This window comes from Tiliqua scincoides, chromosome 4 (assembly GCF_035046505.1).
Source record: "Tiliqua scincoides isolate rTilSci1 chromosome 4, rTilSci1.hap2, whole genome shotgun sequence".
Taxonomy (NCBI): Eukaryota; Metazoa; Chordata; class Lepidosauria; order Squamata; family Scincidae; genus Tiliqua; species Tiliqua scincoides.
The window spans coordinates 38,860,699-38,883,937 of record NC_089824.1 but is presented as its reverse complement, the minus strand read 5'-3'; the positions used below and the strand labels follow the sequence as shown (position 1 = coordinate 38,883,937).

The following is a 23,239-nucleotide window of genomic DNA, read 5'->3' as shown; positions in this document are numbered from 1 at the left end:
CTTGATCTAGCTCTGAACACAAAAGGATGTAATTCTCCATAAGAAAGTGTGTTTAGCTTGAAACGGAGAAGTATAACACTCAAATTTTGTTATAATTCAGTGTTGGGGAAGAAAGTGTCTTCTAACACTGATTTCCATAGGTGTGAATGTGGAGGTGCTTGATCAAGAGATCTGGCCTGGAATAATGTGTGGCTCCTTGTGTGGTTGAGGCTTATGTTAGCATGGTTGGATTAACCATTTCAGTAAAAGTTAACCAAAACTGAGCACTTCTGCTCATATGTTTTCAATGGGAAGAATTAAGCACGTGCTACTACTGAAAATAATGGACCTTAAATTTCCTTATGTTCTGACTAGCTCATTTGTGTTAGTCATTTGGAATATTACCTGAGGCACCTGCTGTAGACAAATACAGACGTGCCCCCATATCCATGGAGGCTCCGTTTGGGAACCCCTCCCGCGTGGATACATGAATCCACTGATACAGGGGGCACCCCCCCACTATCCGGGACTTCCCCAGGCCTCCCAATGCCTTATAAAGCATTAAAAATGTCACTTTTGGTTTTCATGGAAAACTGGAAGTAGCGGTTTTTGCTACATTCAGTTGTTCTAAGCTCAGCAGAGGCCGCGGGCAAATGGTTGCAGCCTCTGCTGGGCTTAGAAGAGCCTCTGGAAGCAAGGAGAGCTTACCATCCCTTGCCTCCAGAGCAGCCATTTCCAACCACTGTGCTGTGGCTGTGGTCCACAGGTGTGCCACAGGAATTTGGGGGAAGATCATTTATTAGTAGGGCCAATGGGGATGTGAGCCCCCCACTGGCAGTAGGGTGTGCCTTGACAGTTGCCAAAAACCTGATGGTGTGCTTTGACAATTTTAGTGACATCAGTGTGCCACGAGATGAAAAAGGTTGAAAATCACTGTTCCAAGGGGTGGAGCATGGGAGGGGGCCTCCTGCATCTGTGGATAAATGATTCTGTGGATACGGGAGCCCCCCTGCAGCTTTCTAGTGTGAAGTTCAGCATCCCTAATAAAAGGAAAGATCTCTCCCCAACTACAGCACTAGTGTGTACACAATTGCTGTAAGTTTGGTAAGTGGAGAAGTGGGACATTTGACTGTGGTGGTGAGGGTGGGGTTTTTCAGTGTGATCCTGCTATGCACACATTTCTTCTCCATGGGGTAAGAACACCACACATTTCCTCTTCACAGAGAAAGAACACATGAAGAGGGTTTGTGTTTTCAGACAAACATGAAACTTTGGGCAGCTTGCCTTTAAACTGAATATTTGGGATGTAGGAAAATACTTGCCTAGTTGTCTTTTGTTCTTGGTGTCTTGTGATGAAGCATTTCTTCAGTGGCTACTGCAAGAGATGGCCCTACGTGGCTTATTTTGTGTTGACTCTGGAAAGCTGTACCGTGGAAAGCATCAGTTGGAAGGAGCGAGACAAATCGAAGACAAGCTGCCAGCCTGGGTGAATGAAGTTGCTAAAGGGCTGGTTTCTATAGCAAGAAACATTGCCAGCTTGTCATGACCAGAGGATGAAAAGAAACCCAATGTCTCATGAAAATTTTTGGCACACCCCTTGAAAACAGGGCAGGCAGCAACCTAATCCCTCCTGTGAGAGGTGGTGTAATTTGAACGTTTAACTCTTGGGTTTTCTCCCTTGGTGGTCAAGTATCATTTGGATCAGTTTTTTTTTTCTAAAGTTGGGTTAGAGCTATCTGACCTTTTGGGTTTTGTTTTCAAAAATGCACAAGTTGTGATATCATGTAACTGTAGCATTTACCTCCAACAATGAAAGAAAATTAGGGTAAAAGCTGTTTATTGGCTTTGTAAATGCATGTGTAAGGTTATGACTACTATTGAGGAATTAGGATCTTCTATTAGCCACTTGTAAGCAGAGTTCCTTTTAATTAAGCATTACCCTGAATGTGTCTCTAAATTATAACATTCTAGTGAGAGTCCAAATTTGCCTCTTAATCCAAGTGCATTTAAATCCTTCTTTTAAAAAATGGATTATTTTGAGTTCGTATTTGCAAAATGCAACAAATGCAAAATGTAAAGTCTGTTCCTCTTTTTGTTTTAAATTTCCTTCACTTTTCCAATAACTTAATAGAAACAACAAAGGTTACTCCTTGTTGCAGCGAAGGGAAGAAATTGAATAGAAAGTACCACAGATAGAAAGCAAATATGTTGTACCATCTGTCTGCTAAATTCAAAATAAGTGTGCATTGAGCTATGCTTGATGGTTACCCTAGATCTGTGGGGCTTCTTTACAGTAAAACAAAGCCTATTTAAGCTGGTATGTGTTTGAAAAGTGACAGAAGGTTTTTTATTTTCAAGAATGCTCTATTCTGGCTTTTAATTACTGGAGATAAGTGTAGGATAACCTAGAATCATACTTTATATTTTGGTTATGGAGATTTTTTTGTTCCATTTTTATATAGATTCACCCATAAAAATAGAGCAGGATAAAGTCAGAAATAAGTGACTAATGCAGCCTTTTTCAACCACTGTGCCGTGGCACATCGGTGTGCCACGAGTGGTCCACAGGTGTGCCACAGGAATTTGGGAGAAGGACATTTATTAGTAGGGCCAATGGGGATGTGAGCCCCCCACTGGTAGCATGGTATGCCTTGGCAATTATCAAAAACCTGATGGTGTGCCTTGACAATTTTAGCGCCTTGTCAGTGATGAAAAAGGTTGAAAATCACTGGACTAATGCAACGATTTCCATCTTTTTCATCTCACAGCACACTGACTAGGCATTAAAATTGTCAAGGCACACAATCTGTTTTTTTGATAACACAGGCCAACACACATTTTGCTTCCTTAAATGTTACACCAATTCCTGGGTATATTTGGGGTACTGATTCCAAAAATGGCATCTGTTTTGCCCTATCGCGTCTAGTTTTGGAGACACGGCATAGCCTCTTTAGTGACTTGTTCAAGCAGCTTCCTCATGAGGAAGCCTACACCAAGCCTACATTGTGACCCACTATGGGAACAGGAAGTAGGCCATTCCCCCTTAAGGGGAGTGGCCCAGTAATGGGTGTCCCAACGGCACCACGGCGATCACAGCACTGTGGGAACCCAGGGGTTTTACCTGGAGGGTTGCACTGGCCTTGGGGAGAGTCTGGGAGGCCTGCAGCCTACTCTGCAGGCCTCCCCAGTGTTTGAAATAACTCCAGTCAGTGATCAGAGCACACTTCAGGTTTCCGCATGAAAACCGAAAGTACATTTTGATTGCTGATTGGAGTGACTTCAAGCATCAGAGGGGGCTGCAGGCTTCCCAGACCCTTCCCAGTGGCAGGGTGACCTTCCAGGTAAGGGGGAAAACCTCTGGGTCTCTGCAGCACCATGATCACTGCAGTGCTATCGGGACACACACCCCTAGCCCCAGGCCCTGCCCCTGTCAACATTTAGCATGTTTCCACCGTCTGAAGAGACTTTAGGAACCGCTGTTATTGTGTTGTAAGCTTTTAACCCACCCAGCCCCATTGGGATGTCACAGTAAATGTACAATAAGTTACTTATTTTGAGAACAAATATATATGCTTCCATATATCTTATCAAATACCAAATGGCAAATGTTGTTTCAGTGTCAAAAATCCTTTCTGTGCCTGAAAAGAAAAATAGTTATTGTCACAGCATCTTGAACAGCTTACTGATGGAAGGGAGTGTGGTTCATTACTTTTGATCTTTATCTGTGCAATTTGCCTGTTGCCAAAAATAGCTGCTTGATTTATTGAGTGTGCTTTCAGTTTTTGTGGGGATAAAACCTGGTGCTCTTTCTTCCACTATTTCAGGTGTACGTGTGTCAGCTTAGAAATTTTCTGTGTATGAAATGTGAGCAATAGTTTCAATGCGCATTTAGACTAATAAAAGTATCACCCGATTCTGTCAATGTTTGTAACGTGAAAAATGCATCTGGTTATATTTGGTTCAGGATTCTTTTTAGCCAACCATTTTTTTTGTTCTTTTTTTGTTATACTGAGGTAATGTTTCGAAGATAACGAAGTGAAAATGTGCACCATGAAATAGATGCGAGTGCAAGTATGAGAGAGAGAGAGAGAGACCAGAAAAGAATTCACTAACATAATGTGCATTCTGGCTGCAGTCCCAAGTGGAGTGTTTGTTGACTTAGTTCTGTTGAAAGCAGTGAGACCTGCCAGAACAAGTGCTCTTGGATCTCCTCATTGCATCCCAGACCTATAAATTCCCTTCAGAAAGCAAGTTCAAGTCTAGGCTACAACTTATTTTGAAAATTGCAATTGACTGCCAAATTGTACTTTTGGATTTGTTTTGCACAGGGGTGCTCAATAGGTGGATCGTGATCTACTGGTAGATCGCGAGGCAAAATGAGTAGATCGCGGAGTTCCGACCCCCCCCTTTCAGGTGCCTCTGGGAGGAAATGCCGGGAGTAAGGCCCATTGTACTCAATGGGGCTTACTCCCAGGTAAGTGTGGCTAGGATTGCAGCCTCACAGCCTAATCCTAGGCATGTCTACTCAGGAGTAAGTCCTGTTATACTCAGTGGGGCTCAAGGTACACCAACATACATTGTACACATAAATGTTATATGTTATGATGGCGCGAACATTGTAAAAAAAACTCTGGTAGATCTCCGGGCCTTGCTGGGTTTCAAAGTAGCTCTCGAGCCAAAAAAGTGTGAGCACCCCTGGTTTTGCATTTTAAAAAAAAATCAAATTAGGTAACAATGAGAATTATTGCCCTTTCTGTGATTTGGGGTGGCTTATGGCTGGTCAGTGAAAAGAGTAGTTTGATAATCTACTTTGCAGATATGCAGTCCTAGGTTTACTCTTTCATCTTGTAAATTAAAAGATCTCTGGTGAGGTCTGGAAAAGACCTCTGCATGAGACTCTGGAGATCCTTTGCTTCTTATTGGTAGACAGGGGATTGGGCTGGATAGACTATTATTGGTTTGAGGCAACTTTTAATATCTAGCTTAATATTATTTGAAAGGACTTAATCAGAAAGGGAAAACGCTTGTTTTCCCATTTTTTGTGTCTCTTAGGGAATTTTTAAATGTTCACATGCAGTAATGGAAACCTCTTAGAGTAATTACTTTCAATCTCAGTCCCTTGGTGTTTTTGGGAACTCTGTGAAATTGTACAATTAACTGCTTTTCGTGATCCCAACAGACTCTCATTAGGTTGATTTTATTACTGACACTAGGAGTGTTTCTTAATGTAGAATGAATTGTTTGTGAAAATTAATACGAAATGGAAGGTGGCCATTTAAATATAAATGTATCAAGCCAGCCATATTTCAAGCTAGTTCATTAAATAAAGCTGTTTGCTTTATTTAATGTATTTATACCCCACTTTTCTCCCAGAAAGCGTACAAAAGGCAGTTTACGATGGTTAAAAACATGACAATAATAAAATAATAAAATATTAATAAAACAAATGTTAAAGATAAGTTTAAACAATAAAAAAAAACAGAGAACAGACAGTTGCAGCCCATATTTTATCATTAAGAGGATGATCCTCAGGCTAATATATTTCCCATCCCCCCTACATGTGTAAGAGAAAAAGTCTGATAACTTTCATTTTTAAACTAGACACAGTTTCCTGTTATAGCTGAACTTGGGAAACTGTAGTTAGTTAAAACAAAGCAGTATGTTAAATAATTGCATACGGTGGCTTGTCATTCCATTGGAACTAGGCCATTGTGCTGTTGTTTTTTTCCAATGGGAAATGCCTCCCCCACACACAGTGTTTTATAATCACTTCAATTTGTGTTGCCGATGAAAACTGTTAGACATTTTTATTATTACTGAATTCAGCTTGATATTTCACAGTCCTGGAAATGTGCTATAAAGAGTGGCTGTCGTTGTTCCCTGAAGGCCTTAGGAGTGGACCTCAACAAGTGGGAAACCCTGGCCTCTGAGCGGCCCGCTTGGAGGCAGGCTGTGCAGCATGGCCTTTCCCAGTTTGAAGAGACACTTGGCCAACAGTCTGAGGCTAAGAGGGAAAGAAGGAAGGCCCATAGCCAGGGAGACAGACCAGGGACAGACTGCACTTGCTCCCGGTGTGGAGGGGATTGTCACTCCCGAATCGGCCTTTTCAGCCACACTAGACGCTGTGCCAGAACCACCTTTCAGAGCGCGATACCAGAGTCTTTCGAGACTGAAGGTTGCCAACGAAATGTGCTAGTTAAAGGAAATACTGGTTTGGTAGTTTTGTTACAAGAGGACAGACTTGAAATGACCCTTGAATGGTGCTCCCCCACCAACAATAACTGTGACAAAATCCTTTTGAAATTGAGAGAAATGTCAAGAATACGTTCAAAATGTAGTTTTGAACAGTAGACCAACCCCCACTTCATGCTACATGACAAAGAAAATATGTCTAAGTCCTACAAGATGCATTCAGGCCTTTGAGTGTGCCCCTAAAATTTTCTGATCATGAGTTTAAGTTTTAGTATAAGAGATGAGGTGAAAGCAATTCAGTATAATAAAGGTTGGAAAAGCTATGACAGCAGTAGTGATAAAATATGCTACTTGGTTATTTTCTTGCACATGCTCACACTCTTCTGGTTCACAGCTAAGACCTGAACCTCATAGGCCAATTGTCCAGAACTCACAATTCATACATGGAGCTGTAGTAGTCCCTTTTATGATACAACCATTTGTTGATATGCAGTGCTATGCCAAAACCTCCCCTCCTCCTCTTGAATACTACCATATATTTCCTAGGACCACAAGAGAGACCAAATAACATCTGCCTATGTACAGATGAGGACCATACTATGACAGTACGAGGACCATTTTGTGGGCATTAGTGCAATATCTTTGGAGTTTGTGAGCATTGTGCAGTGTCGGCATGGGAGTGTTCTGTAACTTTGCTGCTCCGCTTATATATATATGCAGTTTTGTTTACAGAAAAAATTCAGACATAATAACACTGTAGGAGGCACAACTATGTATTTTTTAAGACAGTGTTTTTGGATTAAAAGAGAGCAGACAGCATGTGTGACCAGTGGTGTAGCTAAGTCATCTGGCACCTGGGGGCACAAAACATTTTAACACAAAAAAATTTAACCCCCCCCCCCATGGCATGACCAGGAGGTGATCTGAGGCATGTGGAGGCCACATGTGGCCAATCCAAGCCTCAGAAGACTGTTTTTTTTCATCTCAGTTCCACAGGTGGGGTTCGCACCCCCTCAAGGCATGGTACCCAGGGTAATGTCCCCACTGCCCCTCCTTAACTATACCACCATGTGTGACTTATCCTAGACGAAACATTATTGCTATTCAGGACTTAAGAACACCTCAGTGGGATTTAGCATAACAAGAACTGAAGTCATAAGATTTGCATTAGATACACAGCCTGGTTTTACTTATTTGCTGTTGCTTAACTCCTGATTATCGGAACTGAACCACTTTCATTTTGAATGGTGCAGATGATAACTAGAGTGACACTGAAGATGCAAGCTTTTGAAATGTTGATCTTTCTTCCCCACAGAACTCCCAGCTATAACTATGCACCGAATATGGACAAGCATTGGATAATGCAGTACACAGGCCCAATGCTTCCTATTCACATGGAATTTACAAATGTTTTGCAACGCAAAAGACTTCAGACACTGCTGTCAGTTGATGATTCCATGGAAAGGGTGAGCCAATCAAAATGCTGAAAACAATTCTTTAGCATAACTTTCCATTCTGTTTATTTCGACTGCCTGACCCCTTAATTTCTGTTAGTAGGAGAAGGGTTACTTGTCCCAGAGTTTTCCTATATTTACCACAAATGCTGGTCCTAGAGAGATCCATAGCTTTGTGCTGGTCATTTTTTTCCTCTCGCCCAAGGGATACTGTTTTCCTGTCATGTAGGACAGCATTTCTCAAAGTTTGTCCCCTGCCATACCACCATGCATGGTCCGCCGATTGGAAGTACCATCGGAAGTAACTGGTAATGATGTCATCACCAGTTACTTACAGATTGGGAGGCTAGACGTGATGTGACAAACACCAGTAAAAGGCTCAAGGCAGATGGGAGGGAATTTTTGAATACGCGAAAAATGCACACGGGAGCCAAGCCTCCTACTGCTACTTGTCAGGTTGTGTCGCTGGTCTCACTGGCAGGGGTCTGGAGGTCCTGTGAGTGCCACCAGACACCACCTTGAGTGCCACCAGTTGGGAAACACTGTTGTAGAAAATGTGCACATGTATTAAATATCAGTAAAGCTGGGAAAGTTTTCTGACTGAAGCCTTGAGGGGAGCTGTTGCCAGTCAGAACTGGTAACACTGGGATGATCTGTATGGTCCAGTGGAATAAGAGGTGTACTGCCATCTCCCATCATCAGAGACCTAATGCCCTTTGTATGAGGACACGTCGTGGTATTCTGCCTAACACCAACGCAAAATACCAAAAAAGCAACAGGATCCAGGAAAATCTACCCACAATTTGCTAGGTTTACACCACATTCTAATATGCGTTCTGTAAATTTGTTTCTTCTTGTGGTGAGAAACTTGTCTTGAGTAGAAATGCTCCTGATTTACAGCTTCTAAATAGTGAGAAGTCTTTGAATACAGAATTAGTTGCTAGCCCAAGCGCCTTAAATAAATATTTGAATTATGGGTCCTCTGTAACTATTGCAAGAGAAGGCTGTTGCGTAGGGCGCAAAGCAATTCCATGTTCCTGTTGAAAATATTAGATGTCAGTTTAGGTAACAGAGGCTATAAAGTCATGTAGTACAGTGGGCCCTTTTGCACAACACCAGGACAAAGGGACGTCAACTAAAATTGGCAGGAGAGTTACAACAGACAAAAGGAAGTATTTCTTTACCCAGAGCATAATTAATCTGTGGAACACTTTACCACAGGATATGGTGGTAGCACCTGACCTAGACGCCTTTAAAAGGGGATTGGAGAAGTTTATGGAGGAAAAAGTTCATCACATGTTACAAGTCATGATGACTGTATGTGACCTCAGGGTTTTAGTGATAGCCTGCCTATTTCTGAATGCCAGGTGCAAGGGAGCGGCAACAGAATACAAGTATCCTTTTGTCTTGTGTTCTCTCAAAGGTATCTGATGGGCCAGTGTAAGATACAGGAAGCTGGACTAGATGGGCCTTTAACCTTGCTGGACAAGGCCTTCCTTAAGTTCTAGACCAGGGGTGTCAAACTCGTTTCATACTGAGGGCCGAATGGTGTTCATGATGCCTGCTGAGGGCGGGAAGTGATGTCGTTAGGCAGAAAGTATTGTCATTAAATAACTCACAACCAAAAATAAGCACTTTTTCTCACTTAAGAATTCATTAGCTGCAAATGACAGAAGAGAAAATACATAAATCTTTATCATATTTCAAGATATGGGAGAGCCCAATTTTTGTGTGGGCTGCCCTTTCAGCAGTAACACTTCAGCACTGCTCAGCAGCTGAGAGCCTGAGGGCTGGATAAAAAGCTTCTGCGGGCCGCATCTGGCCCCCAGGCGTTATGTTTGACACCCCTGTTCTAGACACTATTTGTGTGGTACACACACTCTGCTTGTTGCTGTTGTTGAAGAACACATGCCTTCCATATAAAAGGTCCCAGGTTCAATTCCTAGTCTCTGTTTAACAGTCTATGACAGGGGTGTCCAAACTTTTCGGCAGGAGGGCCACATTATCTCTCTGACTCTGTGTCGGGGGCCAGGAAAAAAAGAGAATTAATTTACTTTTCAAATTTGAATAAATTTACATAAAATTGCATAAATTAATATATAAGAGATGGAACTTATAGGAATGAATGAAGGTCTTGCAATGGCTCAAGGCCTATCAAAGGCCTTACACAAAGCAAGGCCAGCCATTCCTTCACTGCCACTGCTGCATCACAGACGTGAAACAGCAAGTAGTGGAGGGAGCCCTCATCCCACAGCTCACGTGAAAGGTCGAACACTTGTCCTCACACTGAAAGCAGTTGCATCAGACCAGCATGGGCTCCAGCAAGTCTCTGGAAGGCCAGAATCTCATTGGAGACTGAGGGCTCCCCAAAGGCTTGATTGGGAGACACTGAGGGCCGCAAGCGGCCCCCCAGCCAGGGTTTGGGCACCCCTGGTCTATGAGAAAATAGCTCTTTGCTACTTGATTCTGTATAAAACAGTTCCTGATGCCCATGTGGGTCCATAACTGTAGACAGCAAAGACCTCTCAGGAGCCAAAAAAATGTAATGGCTGTTCTGCCCATCTCCTCAATGGTGACTTATAGTTACCCTTTTTACTATTTTGATAGTATTTTGTTTTTTCAGAGTCCACCAACTTTCAAACTCTGGAATATGATTCCTTAGTGCATAGCATATTTCAGTTTGAATATGTTATTGAGTAGTTTTCATAAACTTTCCATAAATTATGAAAAGTTGTTGTCATGCTACTGAGCTGCATTTAGTCAAACTCTTTATGTGACTACTGGCTTTAGTAGTGTGACGAGAGAAATTTCGAACTGTGGGATTGATTAATGTGAGTGCCTGCACAGTTTGTGTGTGTGTGTGTTTGTTTTTTAATAGCATTTCCCCCCTATACTGTTTTTCAGTTATATCAGATGCTCGTGGAGACTGGAGAACTGGAGAATACCTACGTTATTTATACTGCTGACCACGGATACCATATTGGGCAGTTTGGACTGGTCAAGGGGAAGTCAATGCCATATGATTTTGATATCCGCGTTCCTTTCTTTATTCGTGGTCCAAGTGTAGAGCCGGGATCAGTGTACGTTCTCCTATGTCTGCAGCACAGCTGTTGTACCTAATGTAAAATATTTGTAAGCACATTTGATTGTCATTCTAAATGGCTGGTTTTCTTTCATCATGATTATTGCAAAGCAATGGCTTAGAACAAAAGTGTGTGTGTATGTGTACATATTGTTAGTTGAAAGAGTTAATGGGGTCATGTGAGGATATTTTTTACTCATTGTGATTTCACAGTGTAGATAAATATAATCTTGTAAGTCTGCTAGTGAGAGAAGCATGGATGCCTTTCCGCCCTGCTTTACTTAGTTTCTCTTAAAGAAACAATAGTAGCATATTTTTCATAACCACACAATCATGCAAGGGGAGCTGGATTAGTCACTATGATATTATAGATTTTTGCAGCCAAGTACCACAGCCGTATAAATGACCGTTCAAATTCTGCAAGCATGTGAAAGGTGATGTCTCATGCTCCTAATACAATTCTGACCTTTTCCGTTAATTTGCAGAATATCTCAGCTAGTGCTGAATATTGACCTTGCTCCAACTGTTCTGGATATTGCAGGACTTGACACGCCTCCAGACATGGATGGCAAATCTATTCTAAAACTCCTGGACCTTGAGAAACCAGGAAACAGGTAAGTTAAGGCTCTTTCTGGAAAGTTGGCAAATGTCTGAGCAAATCAATAAGCAGACAAAAATGAGCTGTTGAAAAACAAGAGGCCTCCTCTTCCCAGAGCCTAAAATTAAAAAAGAATTTTTTAAATGGCATACTTGTAAAGCTGTGGGAATGCATGAGCAGATAATGGGCAAGAAGGGAAAATAAATTGTTCACCTGTTAATTGCCTAGGCAAACTTAGTCAGGGATGCCAACACTAAATATTATTGTTTTGATTTCAGGTTTCGAACAAACAAGAAAACCAAAGTTTGGCGTGATACATTTCTAGTGGAAAGAGGGTAAATATTGGAGTGAGAGAGTTCTGGGAAAACTGCCTAGTGGTCAACTGCATGTGTTTGTGTTTGAATGGACAGCAAAGCAATAAATTTTGTGCAGACTCACAGAGCCAGCTTCTTTCCTTCTCTTTCGTAAAGTGGCCAATTTGTTCACTGCCACTAACAGTGCAAGCTGTGAGGCTCATTTCTTGCCTCAGATAGCTTCTCAGCAATTTTCTAGACCTGTTGCTTTCCTGTTTTTCAGCTTGTCATTTAATCACTGTGCTTAACCATGTGGCAGACTTCAGAATGTCGCCGAGTCCTTAGTTCTGCAGTGGTCTCTAACTTGTGGTTTAATATATGGCCAGGGTTCAGGCACAGAATCTGTTCTTGTTGCCAGAGCTCAATTTCGAAATATCTGAAGCAATAATAATGAAGATGTGTGTGCCTCTGAGCATGTGCAGAGAACTTTCCCATTAGTAATGAGTCACCATTGGCAGAGTTCTAAGAATAGAGTGTGTGTGTGTGTGTGTGTGTGTGTGTGTGTGTGTTTAATCAGACTTTCCTTAGTAATTAAGGATCTAGTACTAATTTGGCTGTAATAGTTAAATCCTATAATTCCCCAGGTAACTCAGGACTGAAAGGTGGGTTGCAGCAGTGCTGTTGCCGCCATTCAGTTCTTAGAATTGGGTCTGCACAATTTCAATAGAATCCAGGGTTAGGAGCTGTAGATTAGCGTAAATCCCGATGGAGTAGTTGGGTTTGGAGGAATTGCTTTGGCCCTGTCTCCTAATCTTCAGAAAGTCACCAACAGTTTCTTACTAATCTACCTGATCTCTTCATGACATTTCTTTTCCATGCCTTGCATCACCTCCCTTCCTTTTCTCTCTCTCTCTTCTTTTCAAAATTGAGTTCATACTGTTGCCATGCCGCTCCCTATTCCTCCTCCTCCTCCTTCCAATTGGCCTGAAAGAAGGAGCAGGGTTACATGCTTATAGCAGTACGTGATGATGGGTCACCACTGGGTGGGAAAAGAACAGCAGCTGCGGTTTTTAGTTAATCCAACCCTCTAATCCACTGGTCTCTTGAAAGTGGGTCCCAGCTCTTGACAAGGTGAAGATCAGTGCTGTAAAGACTGATATTTGAACTCCCCCCACCCCAGGTTTTAGTTTGACAAAGATTATCCAACTTGAACTTTGAAGGGTGTTGAGTTATCCATTAACTGACCACGGGGGGGGGGGGGAAGGATTTCTGTGACGTCCCCCTGCAGCAAGGAGAGCTTTTCTGTTTTGTTCACATGTACTGTCTACAAAAGACTCAAAGCATGGCTTCTTCCTCTTGTTTTTTTAATAAAGTAAATTTCTGCGCAAGAAGGAAGAACCTAGCAAAAATGTGCAGCAGTCTAATCACTTGCCGAAATATGAGAGAGTGAAAGAGTTGTGTCAACAAGCAAGGTACCAGACAGCTTGTGAGCAGGCAGGACAGGTAAGTTGCAGGTGATTACCATTTCTCCTTGTGCACTTGCAAAATGTCCCGCTTTAAGAGATGATGTGATGACATAGCCCATCTTTTCAGAGGACAGCATTCCAGTGACTTAAGCTCCCTCCTTGTAAATCAAACAAAATGCCAACTACTTGTTTGAAGAGCACTAACAGTGTTCCAATACTGAGATGAAGGTCAACATTTGTTATGCTAAACTTAGGTTTTCTTCTGTGAAGCCCCAGGGTGGGAAAGCCTTTCCTCCTTTTCTGCTCACACTTGTTTGGAGATCAGACTAAAGTTTGATTCACCCCTGCTGCAGCCAGCTGCGTAGGTGGCAACCTCCATTGGCCCACCTCCACATGGCAAGCTGACTGAATGTAGTCAGCACCTCCCTGCATGGTTTGTTTGCTTGTTTGTTTCGAAATGTTTTTTTCTGTGGTTTGCGGTGGCTCACAGTGATAATGAAAACCAAAACCCACAATTAGAAATGGAGATCCGTGAAACGTAACAGGATGCTCTGTCTCCTGTATGTCTTTTCAGGGCGGTTTGCAGCAACTGCAATGTCCTTGTTAAGATTCAGCAATCATAAGCCTTTTGACAAAGGCAGTAAAGATGAAACAGTGTGAACCTTTTTGAGAGGCTTTGAAGGGATGGCCATGAAGGTTTTGCTTCTTGCTGCAACATTCAACCAGCATTATTATTGGGTTATTTTCTAATCTGCTTTTCCTCCCCCTCCCAAAAATTCATAAAATGATAAAGGTTTAAAGGGTTTCTTGAAATGTTAATATTTCTTCCTACTAACTTACAGAAATGTAAGTTTGAACATACAGGTTTTAAGAAACTTATAATGTAGAGCAATGGTTCCCAAACCGTGAGCCATGGCTTCACAGGGAGCCACGGAAACTAGCCAGGGGAGCCATGGAATCCTTGCAAAGAATCCGCTGCCCTATACAATGTATAGTATAGGATTGTAGCCCTAATGGGAAAGCATGGCCAATGGTCCAGTAGGACCAGGGAGCCACAAATCAAAAAAGTTTGGGAATCGCTGTAGAGCTTTGATGAAGCATCTAGGAAAGACCATTAGTCTTTGGACTAAATTCAAATGTTGAGAAATCAGAACTAAAGCTTCCCCTGAAGATGTCCAGAGATGCATCTTCATATAAGATACCCTGTATGGGGTCAGTATTGTCTACAGTGACTGGCAGTTCTCTCTAGAGTGCCAAATGAGGATCTGCCCCACCCTTCCTAGATATGCCAGGGGCTGGGCCTTCTGTGTGTAAAGCATGTGTTCTTCTAATCTACAGGGGTCACAGTCCCCTTCTCAAAGTTCCTCAAGATTTTAATATCTGGAATGGCACTCCTGAGAGCCACTGCTGCATTAGTTGTTGAGTTTTTCAAGTCATTGAGAACCACACTGCGAAAGCTGAGCAATCCTAAATCTCACTGAACTCAAATGAATGAGTTGTTAACTCATGGATGCACTTTTTATGCCTTGGCAGCTTTGTCAACACATTTAAAACTTAAATTGTCAGCTACCAGGGATTTTGTAACCTCTGAGCATACCTACTGTCGAGGCATCTTTCGTAAACTGTGTAATTAAGTTCCTCATTACATGAAAGACTTTGGCAGTCGCCTGAAGCTGTCACAACATATTAAGTAAACGGTGTTCATTTTAAATGCTAAAATGGGACCTTTATTGCTCTTTAATTACTTTGAATGTAAAGTTGTATTAATACTCTGACCACATAGTGGTTTTGTAATATTCTACCTCTCAAGATTTATTTGCAAGTCTTTGCAGGATACTATGTCTGTCTTGGATGACTATTTGAGTTCATTTGCTAGATTTGTGTAAATAATTTCACACAATGCAGCCTGAAATGTTGTATGAGGATGGGAACAGTTACTGGGTCTGGGAGGTCCTAAGTCTAAACAGAAAAATAATCTACTGAATCAGGCCAAAGGCCCATCTGTTCAACATCCTGCTTCTCTAGTCCTGTTTTCCACAGTGGCCAACCAGATCTCCCTAGGAACCCCAAAAGGAGGAGATGAGGGTACACCCCACTCCTGCTATTGCTTCCTTGCAACCGCTATTCAGAGGTGCGCTGACTACAGAAGCCAGAGGCAGCATGTAGTTGTACTCCTATTTGTTAAGAGATGGGTTACTGATGGAGTGCCGTGTTTCCAGTATTACATGAAGCCTTAGCAGAAACTACAAGTAGAAGTCTTTGTTTGCAGTAAGATAGGATTACAGCCTCTTACTGAACACAATGGGCTTACTTCTGAGTAAAATAAGAGGAAATTGTTTGTGATGTAGAACTCGTGATGAATCAGTCATATTCTTTCAGAATATTCTGTGCATTTGCTCAAGTCTTTTTTTTTTTTGTCTTAATAGCAAATAATTATAGTTTGTTTGTGCACCCCCCAATGAACATTCGAGATAACTGAGTTGGGAGAAAGGGCCACTTGTTTAACAAGTAAGATAATACAGAAAAGAGGCAGAGAGACCTGCAGATGCTGTGGCAGCGAAGCACCTGTGATGCGGAGTCTGGACCCCCGGAAGGCGCCAGAATTGTATCTGTCCCCTGGGCTGGGCGTGCACCCAACTCCAAGCCTGGCCCCATTACAGGCGGTGCAGCTTATCCCACGTGCAAAGGAGAAAGAGGGCTCGGTGCTGATGCCTTAAGAACCCTCTGGGCCTGCCCAACTCCCAGCCCCCCTCCAATCCCCTTTCAGGAGAGAATACTCTTGTGTTCCTGGGTGGGCCGAACAAAGTCCCTGCTTACATTGCGTGATCGGCATACCAAACAAACAGTTGTGTTTAAGCGTTCCTACTTTAACTGGATTGCTGAGAGTGTTTAGCTGAGAGTGTTTAGCACAGAAAGATTACTTTCTGCTTGCAGGGTCTTGCAGCTTTCCTGTCTGAACTGGTCTCAGAATTAGGGGTAACTAAGGACTTCATGACAATCATGGGACTGGAAGTCTTCCCTTAATGAGGAGAATAAAAAGGAACTTAAATTGTGGCAAAAGAAATGCAAGAAGGTGATATGGGAGGCCAAGAGAGACTATGAGGAACGCATGGCCAGCAGCATTAAGGGGAATAATAAAAGCTTCTTCAAATATGTTAGAAGCAGGAAACCCGCCAGAGAAGCAGTTGGCCGTCTGGATGGTGAGGGAGGGAAAGGGGAGATAAAAGGAGACTTAGAGATGGCAGAGAAATTAAATGAGTTCTTTGCATCTGTCTTCACGGCAGAAGACCTTGGGCAGATACCGCTGCCTGAATGGCCCCTCCTGACCAAGGAATTAAGTCAGATAGAGGTTAAAAGAGAAGATGTTTCAGACCTCATTGATAAATTAAAGATCAGTAAGTCACCAGGCCCTGATGGCATCCACCCAAGAGTTATTAAGGAATTGAAGAATGAAGTTGCTGATCTCTTGACTAAAATATGCAACTTGTCCCTCGAAATGGCCACACTGCCAGAGGATTGGAGGATAGCAAATGTCACGCTGATCTTTAAAAAGGGAAAGAGGGGCGGACCCATGAAACTCTAGGCCGGTCAGTCTAACATCTATACCGGGTAAGATGGTGGAATGCCTCATCAAAGATAGAGTCTCAAAACACATAGACGAAGAAGCCTTGCTGAGGGAGAATCAGCATGGCTTCTGTAAGGGTAAGTCTTGCCTCACGAACCTTATAGAATTCTTTGAAAAGATCAGCAGGCACATGGATGTGGGAGAACCCGTGGACATTATATATCTGGACTTTCAGAAGGCATTCGACACGGTCCCTCACCAAAGGCTACTGAAAAAACTCCACAGTCAGGGAATTAGAGGACAGGTCCTCTCCTAGACTGAGACCTGGTTGAAGACCAGGAAACACAGAGTGGGTGTCAATGGGCAATTTTCACAATGGAGAGAGGTGAAAAGGAGTGTGCCCCAAGGATCTGTCCTGGGACCGGTGCTCTTCAACCTCTTCATAAACGACCTGGAAACAGGGTTGAGCAGTGAGGTGGCTAGGTTTGCAGACGACACCAAACTTTTCCGAGTGGTGAAGACCAGAAGTGATTGTGAGGAGCTCCAGAAGGATCTCTCCAGACTGGCAGAATGGGCAGCAAAATGGCAGATGCGTTTCAATGTCAGTAAGTGTAAAGTCATGCACATTGGGGCAAAAAATCAAAACTTCATATGTAGGCTAATGGGTTCTGAGCTGTCTGTGACAGATCAGGAGAGAGATCTTGGGGTGGTGGTGGACAAGTCGATGAAAGCGTCGACTCAATGTGCGGCGGCAGTAAAGAAGGCCAATTCTATGCTTGGGATCATTAGAAAAGGTATTGAGAACAAAACAGCTAATATTATAATGCCGTTGTACAAATTGATGGTAAGGCCACACCTGGTGTATTGTGTCCAGTTCTGGTTGCCACATCTCAAAAAGGATATAGTGGAAATGGAAAAGGTGCAAAAGAGAGCAACTAAGATGATTGCTGGGCTGGGGCACCTTCCTTATGAGAAGAAAGGCTATGGTGTTTGGGCCTCTTCAGCCTAGAAAAGAGACGTCTGAGGCGGAGCATGATTGAGACATACAAAATTCTGCATGGGAAGGATAAAGTGGATAGAGAGATGCTCTTTACACTCTCACATAACACCAGAACCAGGGGACATCCACTAAAATTGAGTGTTGGGAGAGTTAGGACAGAGAAAAGAAAATATTTCTTTACTCAGCATGTGGTGGGTCTGTGGAACTCCTTGCCACAGGATGTGGTGACGGTATCTGGCCTGGATGCCTTTAAAAGGGGCTTGGACAGATTTCTGGAGGAAAAATCCATTACGGGTTACAAGCCATGATGTGTATGTGCAACCTTCTGATTTTAGAAATGGGCTATGTCAGATGCAAGGGAGGGCACCAGGATGCAGGTCTCTTGTTATCAGGTGTGCTCCCTGGGCATTTGGTGAGGCCGCTGTGAGATACAGGAAGCTGGACTAGATGGGCCTATGGCCTGATCCAGTGGGGCTGTTCTTATGTTCACAGTGTTTTACAAGACAGGCAACGTTGCAGGCTTAATTCACTGGTTTTGATGTTTTGAACCTAATAGGTGGACCAACTCTGTGGCTGAGTAATGTAATAATTAACTGTATTTCATGGACAGATTGCTTCCTAGTGAGTATAAACATTATAGTGGCAGCTAGCCCCTGTAGGGACTGAATTTTCTTTTTACCAGTGCTTGTAAGGAGCACCTTGCTTGGAGCCAGAAGAGAGAAGTGGGAATATGTTTCAGGGTATTATGTTGTTGCCAAAGCTCTGCAGCCCCCTTTTGGTGACAGGAGAACAGTGCAGTGCCAAACTTCTCAGGTAAAAACAGCTATTCTAGGTAATTCAGGTACACATCATGGAAGATTTAAAAAACACTTTTCATTGAATTAACTAAAATTAAGATTTCAGCTTGAGCAGTTTGGGCTGTGTGATTACATTGGCGCATAGCAAGAGTAAATGAGTGAAAGGGAAAAATGCTCCTGGCACTCTATCTTGACATAGGGACACTCTAGGTAGTTGCATCTGTTGCCCATCAACCCAGCAGGCTTTGCGACAGGATGTCTGGGTAGATGCAACTGCCCAGAGTGTCCCTCTGTCAAGATTGGGGACCAGGAGCAGTGGAGAAGTGTGGTGGAACCTTAAGTGCTGCTCACATGGGGAGGGAGGACTATCTCCAAACGTTGGATCTGGCCCATGGACCATAATTTAGAGAACTCTGTTTTAGTGTAAGCCCTCTTGATTACCTGCTTTGGACAGAAAGGCAACATAAAAGTTTTAATCCTATTTCATACAAATTTTAGTGTAGTTAGAATGAAAGTATATTCTAGAATGAAAAGAACATTTGAAGAATTTGAGTTTCTCTCTAGGAAGGAATCCTGTGCTATATTTTCTTCCCCAAAAGAATTTGATTTAGTTAGACTGAAGGTGGATTTGAACAGTTCATTTTGATTTTTTTTGTAGAAGTGGCAGTGTATTGAAGATGCATCTGGAAAACTTCGCATTCACAAGTGTAAAGGATCTAGTGACATTCTCGCCATCAGAAAGAGAACACGAAGCGTACATTCCCAGGGATACAGCAGTAAAGAAAATGATTGTGACTGTGGAGAGGCTGATTATCGGAGCAGTAGGACTCAAAGAAAAAATCAAAGACCCTATATAAGAAACCCCAGTGTGCAAAGTAGGTGACAGTAGATCAGAGACTTTTGGACCATGATCTGCTTCAAATTTAAATACCAAAACTCTGCAGTCTGGAAAGGCAAATTCTGCAAGTTCACTTTGAGCAGCAACAGTTATAACAATACGAATTATGCAAATATGATGTGAATTCTAGTAAATTCATCAAATGAATTGATATGTTAGTGATCAGTTAATCAAATGATACGTTATAAGCTTTATCCAGCATTGGCAGAATGGTAACAATGTGAGAAGTCAGACTGTAATGGCAGGGGGATGGACGGGGGCTCCTGAGATATTGGTGTTAAGGTTGACTTTGCACTGTGGCATGGCTGTGCACCCTGCCTGCTCATAGTTAAAAGAGTAATATGCTTCTGGGGGTTCTTCTGTTTTAGAGAATGCTGAGCCCAGCCGGGTTCGCATCACTGTTGAACACTTATACATAAAGATGTTTGTGTTCCTCAAAAGCTTATTTCTGGTGTGTGTGAACAGGCTTGTTGATCTAATGATAAATATCTAATTATTTTGCTCTGTGTTCTTTTCCTACACAATAGTTATTTTATATTAGGATACTTATATTTAATGAATGTATCTGTAATGCCAAGTACCTGCTGCTTTATAAATTTATAACAGGGTAAGGAGCCATATTTGTATTGGCCAGTTCTTGCATTAATGGTCATTGGCTGCTGGTAATGCAGAGTGGACATAAAATCTGCAGAGTAAACTACTTAAATCAGCATGGCTATGACAGACTTCTGGCCCACATTGCTTTCAGGCTCTAAATACAGCTTAAATTGTTGTTCAGCTGTATGCAAGGACATTCTTTGCCTTGTTGCATCTTAACATGTCACAGTGAATTCTGTCTCAGGGAAATTTCTACTAGGGTAGTTGATAGAAATGTATTTCTGTGGTGCCCTCAGGTTGATTCTGTCATGAACCAATTCTCAAACTGAAGAAAAGCATATACTTCTAGTATTAGAGAGTCAGAGGGTGAAATGCAGACTACTATTTATCAAATGGCAGCTTATAATGGTGTGCATGAAACTACTGAGAGAGCCTGTAATTTCCTGCCGGGCAGGGGGATTTTTACAGTGCATCAACACTTGATGAAAAATCCAGGAAAGCAGAAGAGTGGTAAAATTATCCTCTCTCGGCAGGGCATCACAGGACCAGTTCATGCTTGCAACTCCCCTATGTGAATGCTTCTGAAGTACAGATTTGCTGTGCAGTCACAGAGTAATACAGAGACATTTCCATGATCTTCTACACAGCTAAAGAACTCTTTCCGTTTGGAAACTCATCATTGGCTGTGGTCTGGTCTATGTATGCATTAAAATGAGATGGTAGAAATCTAGGGTAGTAAAATGAGTGGTGCCAAATCAGATTGCCACATTCACGTTTCTGTCCCCTCCCCTCTCTGTCTGGCTAACTTTTCCCTCCCTGCTTTGGTTTTTTTTTACTTGCAAGGAATTTTTAACATGGGGGGGATATAGGAAAAACTGCATCCCTCACCTAAAATCTCTATACCAAATCATTCTGCTGCATGTGTAGACCAGTTTGGAGCAACTTTCAAAAGTCCTGTTCATATGTGCTAGCTTTTAGGGGTCAGAGAAATGATCAGTGCAGGACTGGAGAGGATAAGGTCTTCTGTCTGATCTGATTCAGAGGGCTTGTAGCGAAATCAGCATGACTACTACCAGGTATCATGCTGTGTTAGGCCTAGGTCCTGGGTTCTTGTCTCTTGAACTACTATATTATTCAGTCATCTAATTATGTGGCTGTGTGGTTTTTTTTACAATGTAGAATACAAACCCCGGTTTGTTCACACTCGCCAGACTCGTTCCTTGTCTGTGGAATTTGAAGGGGAAATATATGATATAAACCTGGAAGAGGAAGAACTGCATGTTCTGCAGCCCAAAAGTGTTGTCAAGCGACATGGAAGCTACAGTGAAGAAGAGGAGCCTTCAGAGGATGCTGAAGAAATGCTAGCTGATGGAGCCAACACTGTTGGGCAGTCTGACTCTGTCAGAGTGACACACAAGTAGGAATGCTTTTGCTGCTGCTGCTACTTAATGTGGCACCATCTATGTATATGGTACTTCACAGAGACACATAAGCAAATACAAGGTCCCTGCCTTTATGTTGCAGTATAAACTTTGATAGTGACAGCAGGCAGAAAGGAGAGGGAGGACCGAAAACAGTGGGATGAATGTGAGCAAATAAGGTTGCAGATGCTTGAACTTTGTCTTGGTTAAGGATGCTACTTTAGGGGTGGAGCCAGAGAAATCATGAAGTATTTTTGGGTCGTGGTTTCAAGAGCAGAAAAAGTGGTGCAGTGCAGTGTCTGCATTTTCACAAGGAAGTTCTTGGTATGAGGGAAAATGAATCAAGTGGTTTAAGGGACAACTTCTGGCAGCTGAGAGTAGAGTTGGCGGACCAAAGTATTGTGGCAGGAGTATATTGGGGTATAAGAGCAGAAAAGGCGACATACCCATTGAAAATGTTCAAGGTGATTTTGTGCTGGATGTGGAAAGGTGATAGGAGGCCAGTGCAGTGATTTTAGAAAGGGCATTGCATGATCTGAACAACAGGAGAGGTGAATTATTTAAAATAGTCTGTTTGCAAGCAGTGATGCTCTACCATTGGAAATCAGTACTTTTGCATTGTTCAGCCCTCCCAAATAAACTTGACTGAATCAATGATCTAATGCAGGGGTGTCCAAACTTTTGGGCAGGAGGGCCACATCATCTTTCTGACACTGTGTTGGGGGCTGGGAAAAAACTAATTCACATTTCAAATTTGAATAAATTTACATAAATTTACATAAATGAATATATTAAGGATGGAACTTATATGAATGAATGAAGGTCTTGCAATAGCTCAAAGCCTATAAAAGGCCTTGCACAAAGCAAAGCCAACCTTTCCTTCACTGTCACATCACAGCTATGAAACAGCAAGCAGTGGAGGGAGCCCACGTCCCACAGATCATGCAAGTGGTTGAACAATTGCCCTCATGCTGAGAGCCAGTCTGATACCTCTCTCGGATCTCTGGTATTCTTTTAAAAGGCACCACTTTAAAAAGTGCCTAATAGGCAATAACCCCATATATCAATATTGCTTTTCTTTTCTCTGAAGTTAAGAGTTTTAGAATAGGTCTTGCCCCAGTTGGTTGTGTTATTGCTTCAATTTCGGCATCTAATAAGGTGTATTTACCCTTATTAATTTGATAGGGACCAGCTGTAATGACTCATCTATTCAAGATATTTCAGGCATTTCATCCTTAGTTTCTGATCCTTGTATTGTCCCATAGGTGTTTTATTCTTCCAAATGACTCCATTCATTGTGAGAGAGAATTATACCAGTCAGCCAGAGCCTGGAAAGACCACAAAGCCTACATAGACAAAGAGGTGAGAAGATGTTGTCCTTCATGAAGAATTTGTACTAATATCTTCCTGTAACCTAGTGACTGTTATCAGTGGGTAACAGGACTCAGAAGACCTTGGTTGAAATTCCTTTTTAGCCTTAAATGCACTAGTAGTCTTGGACAAATAATTATCTCTTGATCTCAGTTGGTCATCTATAAGGCATTAATATATATTGTTGAATCAAGGAAATGACCACAAGATTTGTTGCAATGTACAAAAACAAATTGCTTTTAAAAGTATGAAAGAACATTATTAAACTTGCTTTTTGTCACTTTTTGCAGATTGAGGCTCTCCAAGATAAAATTAAGAATCTAAGAGAAGTGAGGGGACATCTAAAAAGAAGAAAACCTGATGAATGTGACTGTAGCAAAAAGAGGTAAAGAAAATTATCTTTTAAATTTACTAACAGCCCATCCTAAGGGGCCTCAATGCCCAGAGGAACAGTGGCACCACAATGACTGCCACTGTATCCTATGGACACAAAGGCAGCTGCTGGAGTCTCCTTGGGGTAAGGGAG

General features: G+C 42.3%; 1 protein-coding gene across 3 annotated transcripts in view; it reads left to right on the top strand.

Annotated features, from left to right (window-relative positions):
* SULF1 (sulfatase 1) overlaps nt 1-23,239 on the top strand; it is a 112,860-nt gene that overhangs the window by 73,554 nt on the left and 16,067 nt on the right. For all 3 annotated transcript variants that reach the window (XM_066623516.1, XM_066623514.1, XM_066623515.1), the window contains exons 6-14: nt 7,487-7,637; nt 10,530-10,705; nt 11,193-11,321; nt 11,584-11,640; nt 12,972-13,101; nt 19,085-19,301; nt 21,101-21,338; nt 22,608-22,704; nt 23,004-23,098. In XM_066623516.1, coding sequence (XP_066479613.1) covers nt 7,487-7,637; nt 10,530-10,705; nt 11,193-11,321; nt 11,584-11,640; nt 12,972-13,101; nt 19,085-19,301; nt 21,101-21,338; nt 22,608-22,704; nt 23,004-23,098 — 1,290 coding nt within the window. The remainder of the gene's footprint in view (nt 1-7,486; nt 7,638-10,529; nt 10,706-11,192; nt 11,322-11,583; nt 11,641-12,971; nt 13,102-19,084; nt 19,302-21,100; nt 21,339-22,607; nt 22,705-23,003; nt 23,099-23,239) is intronic.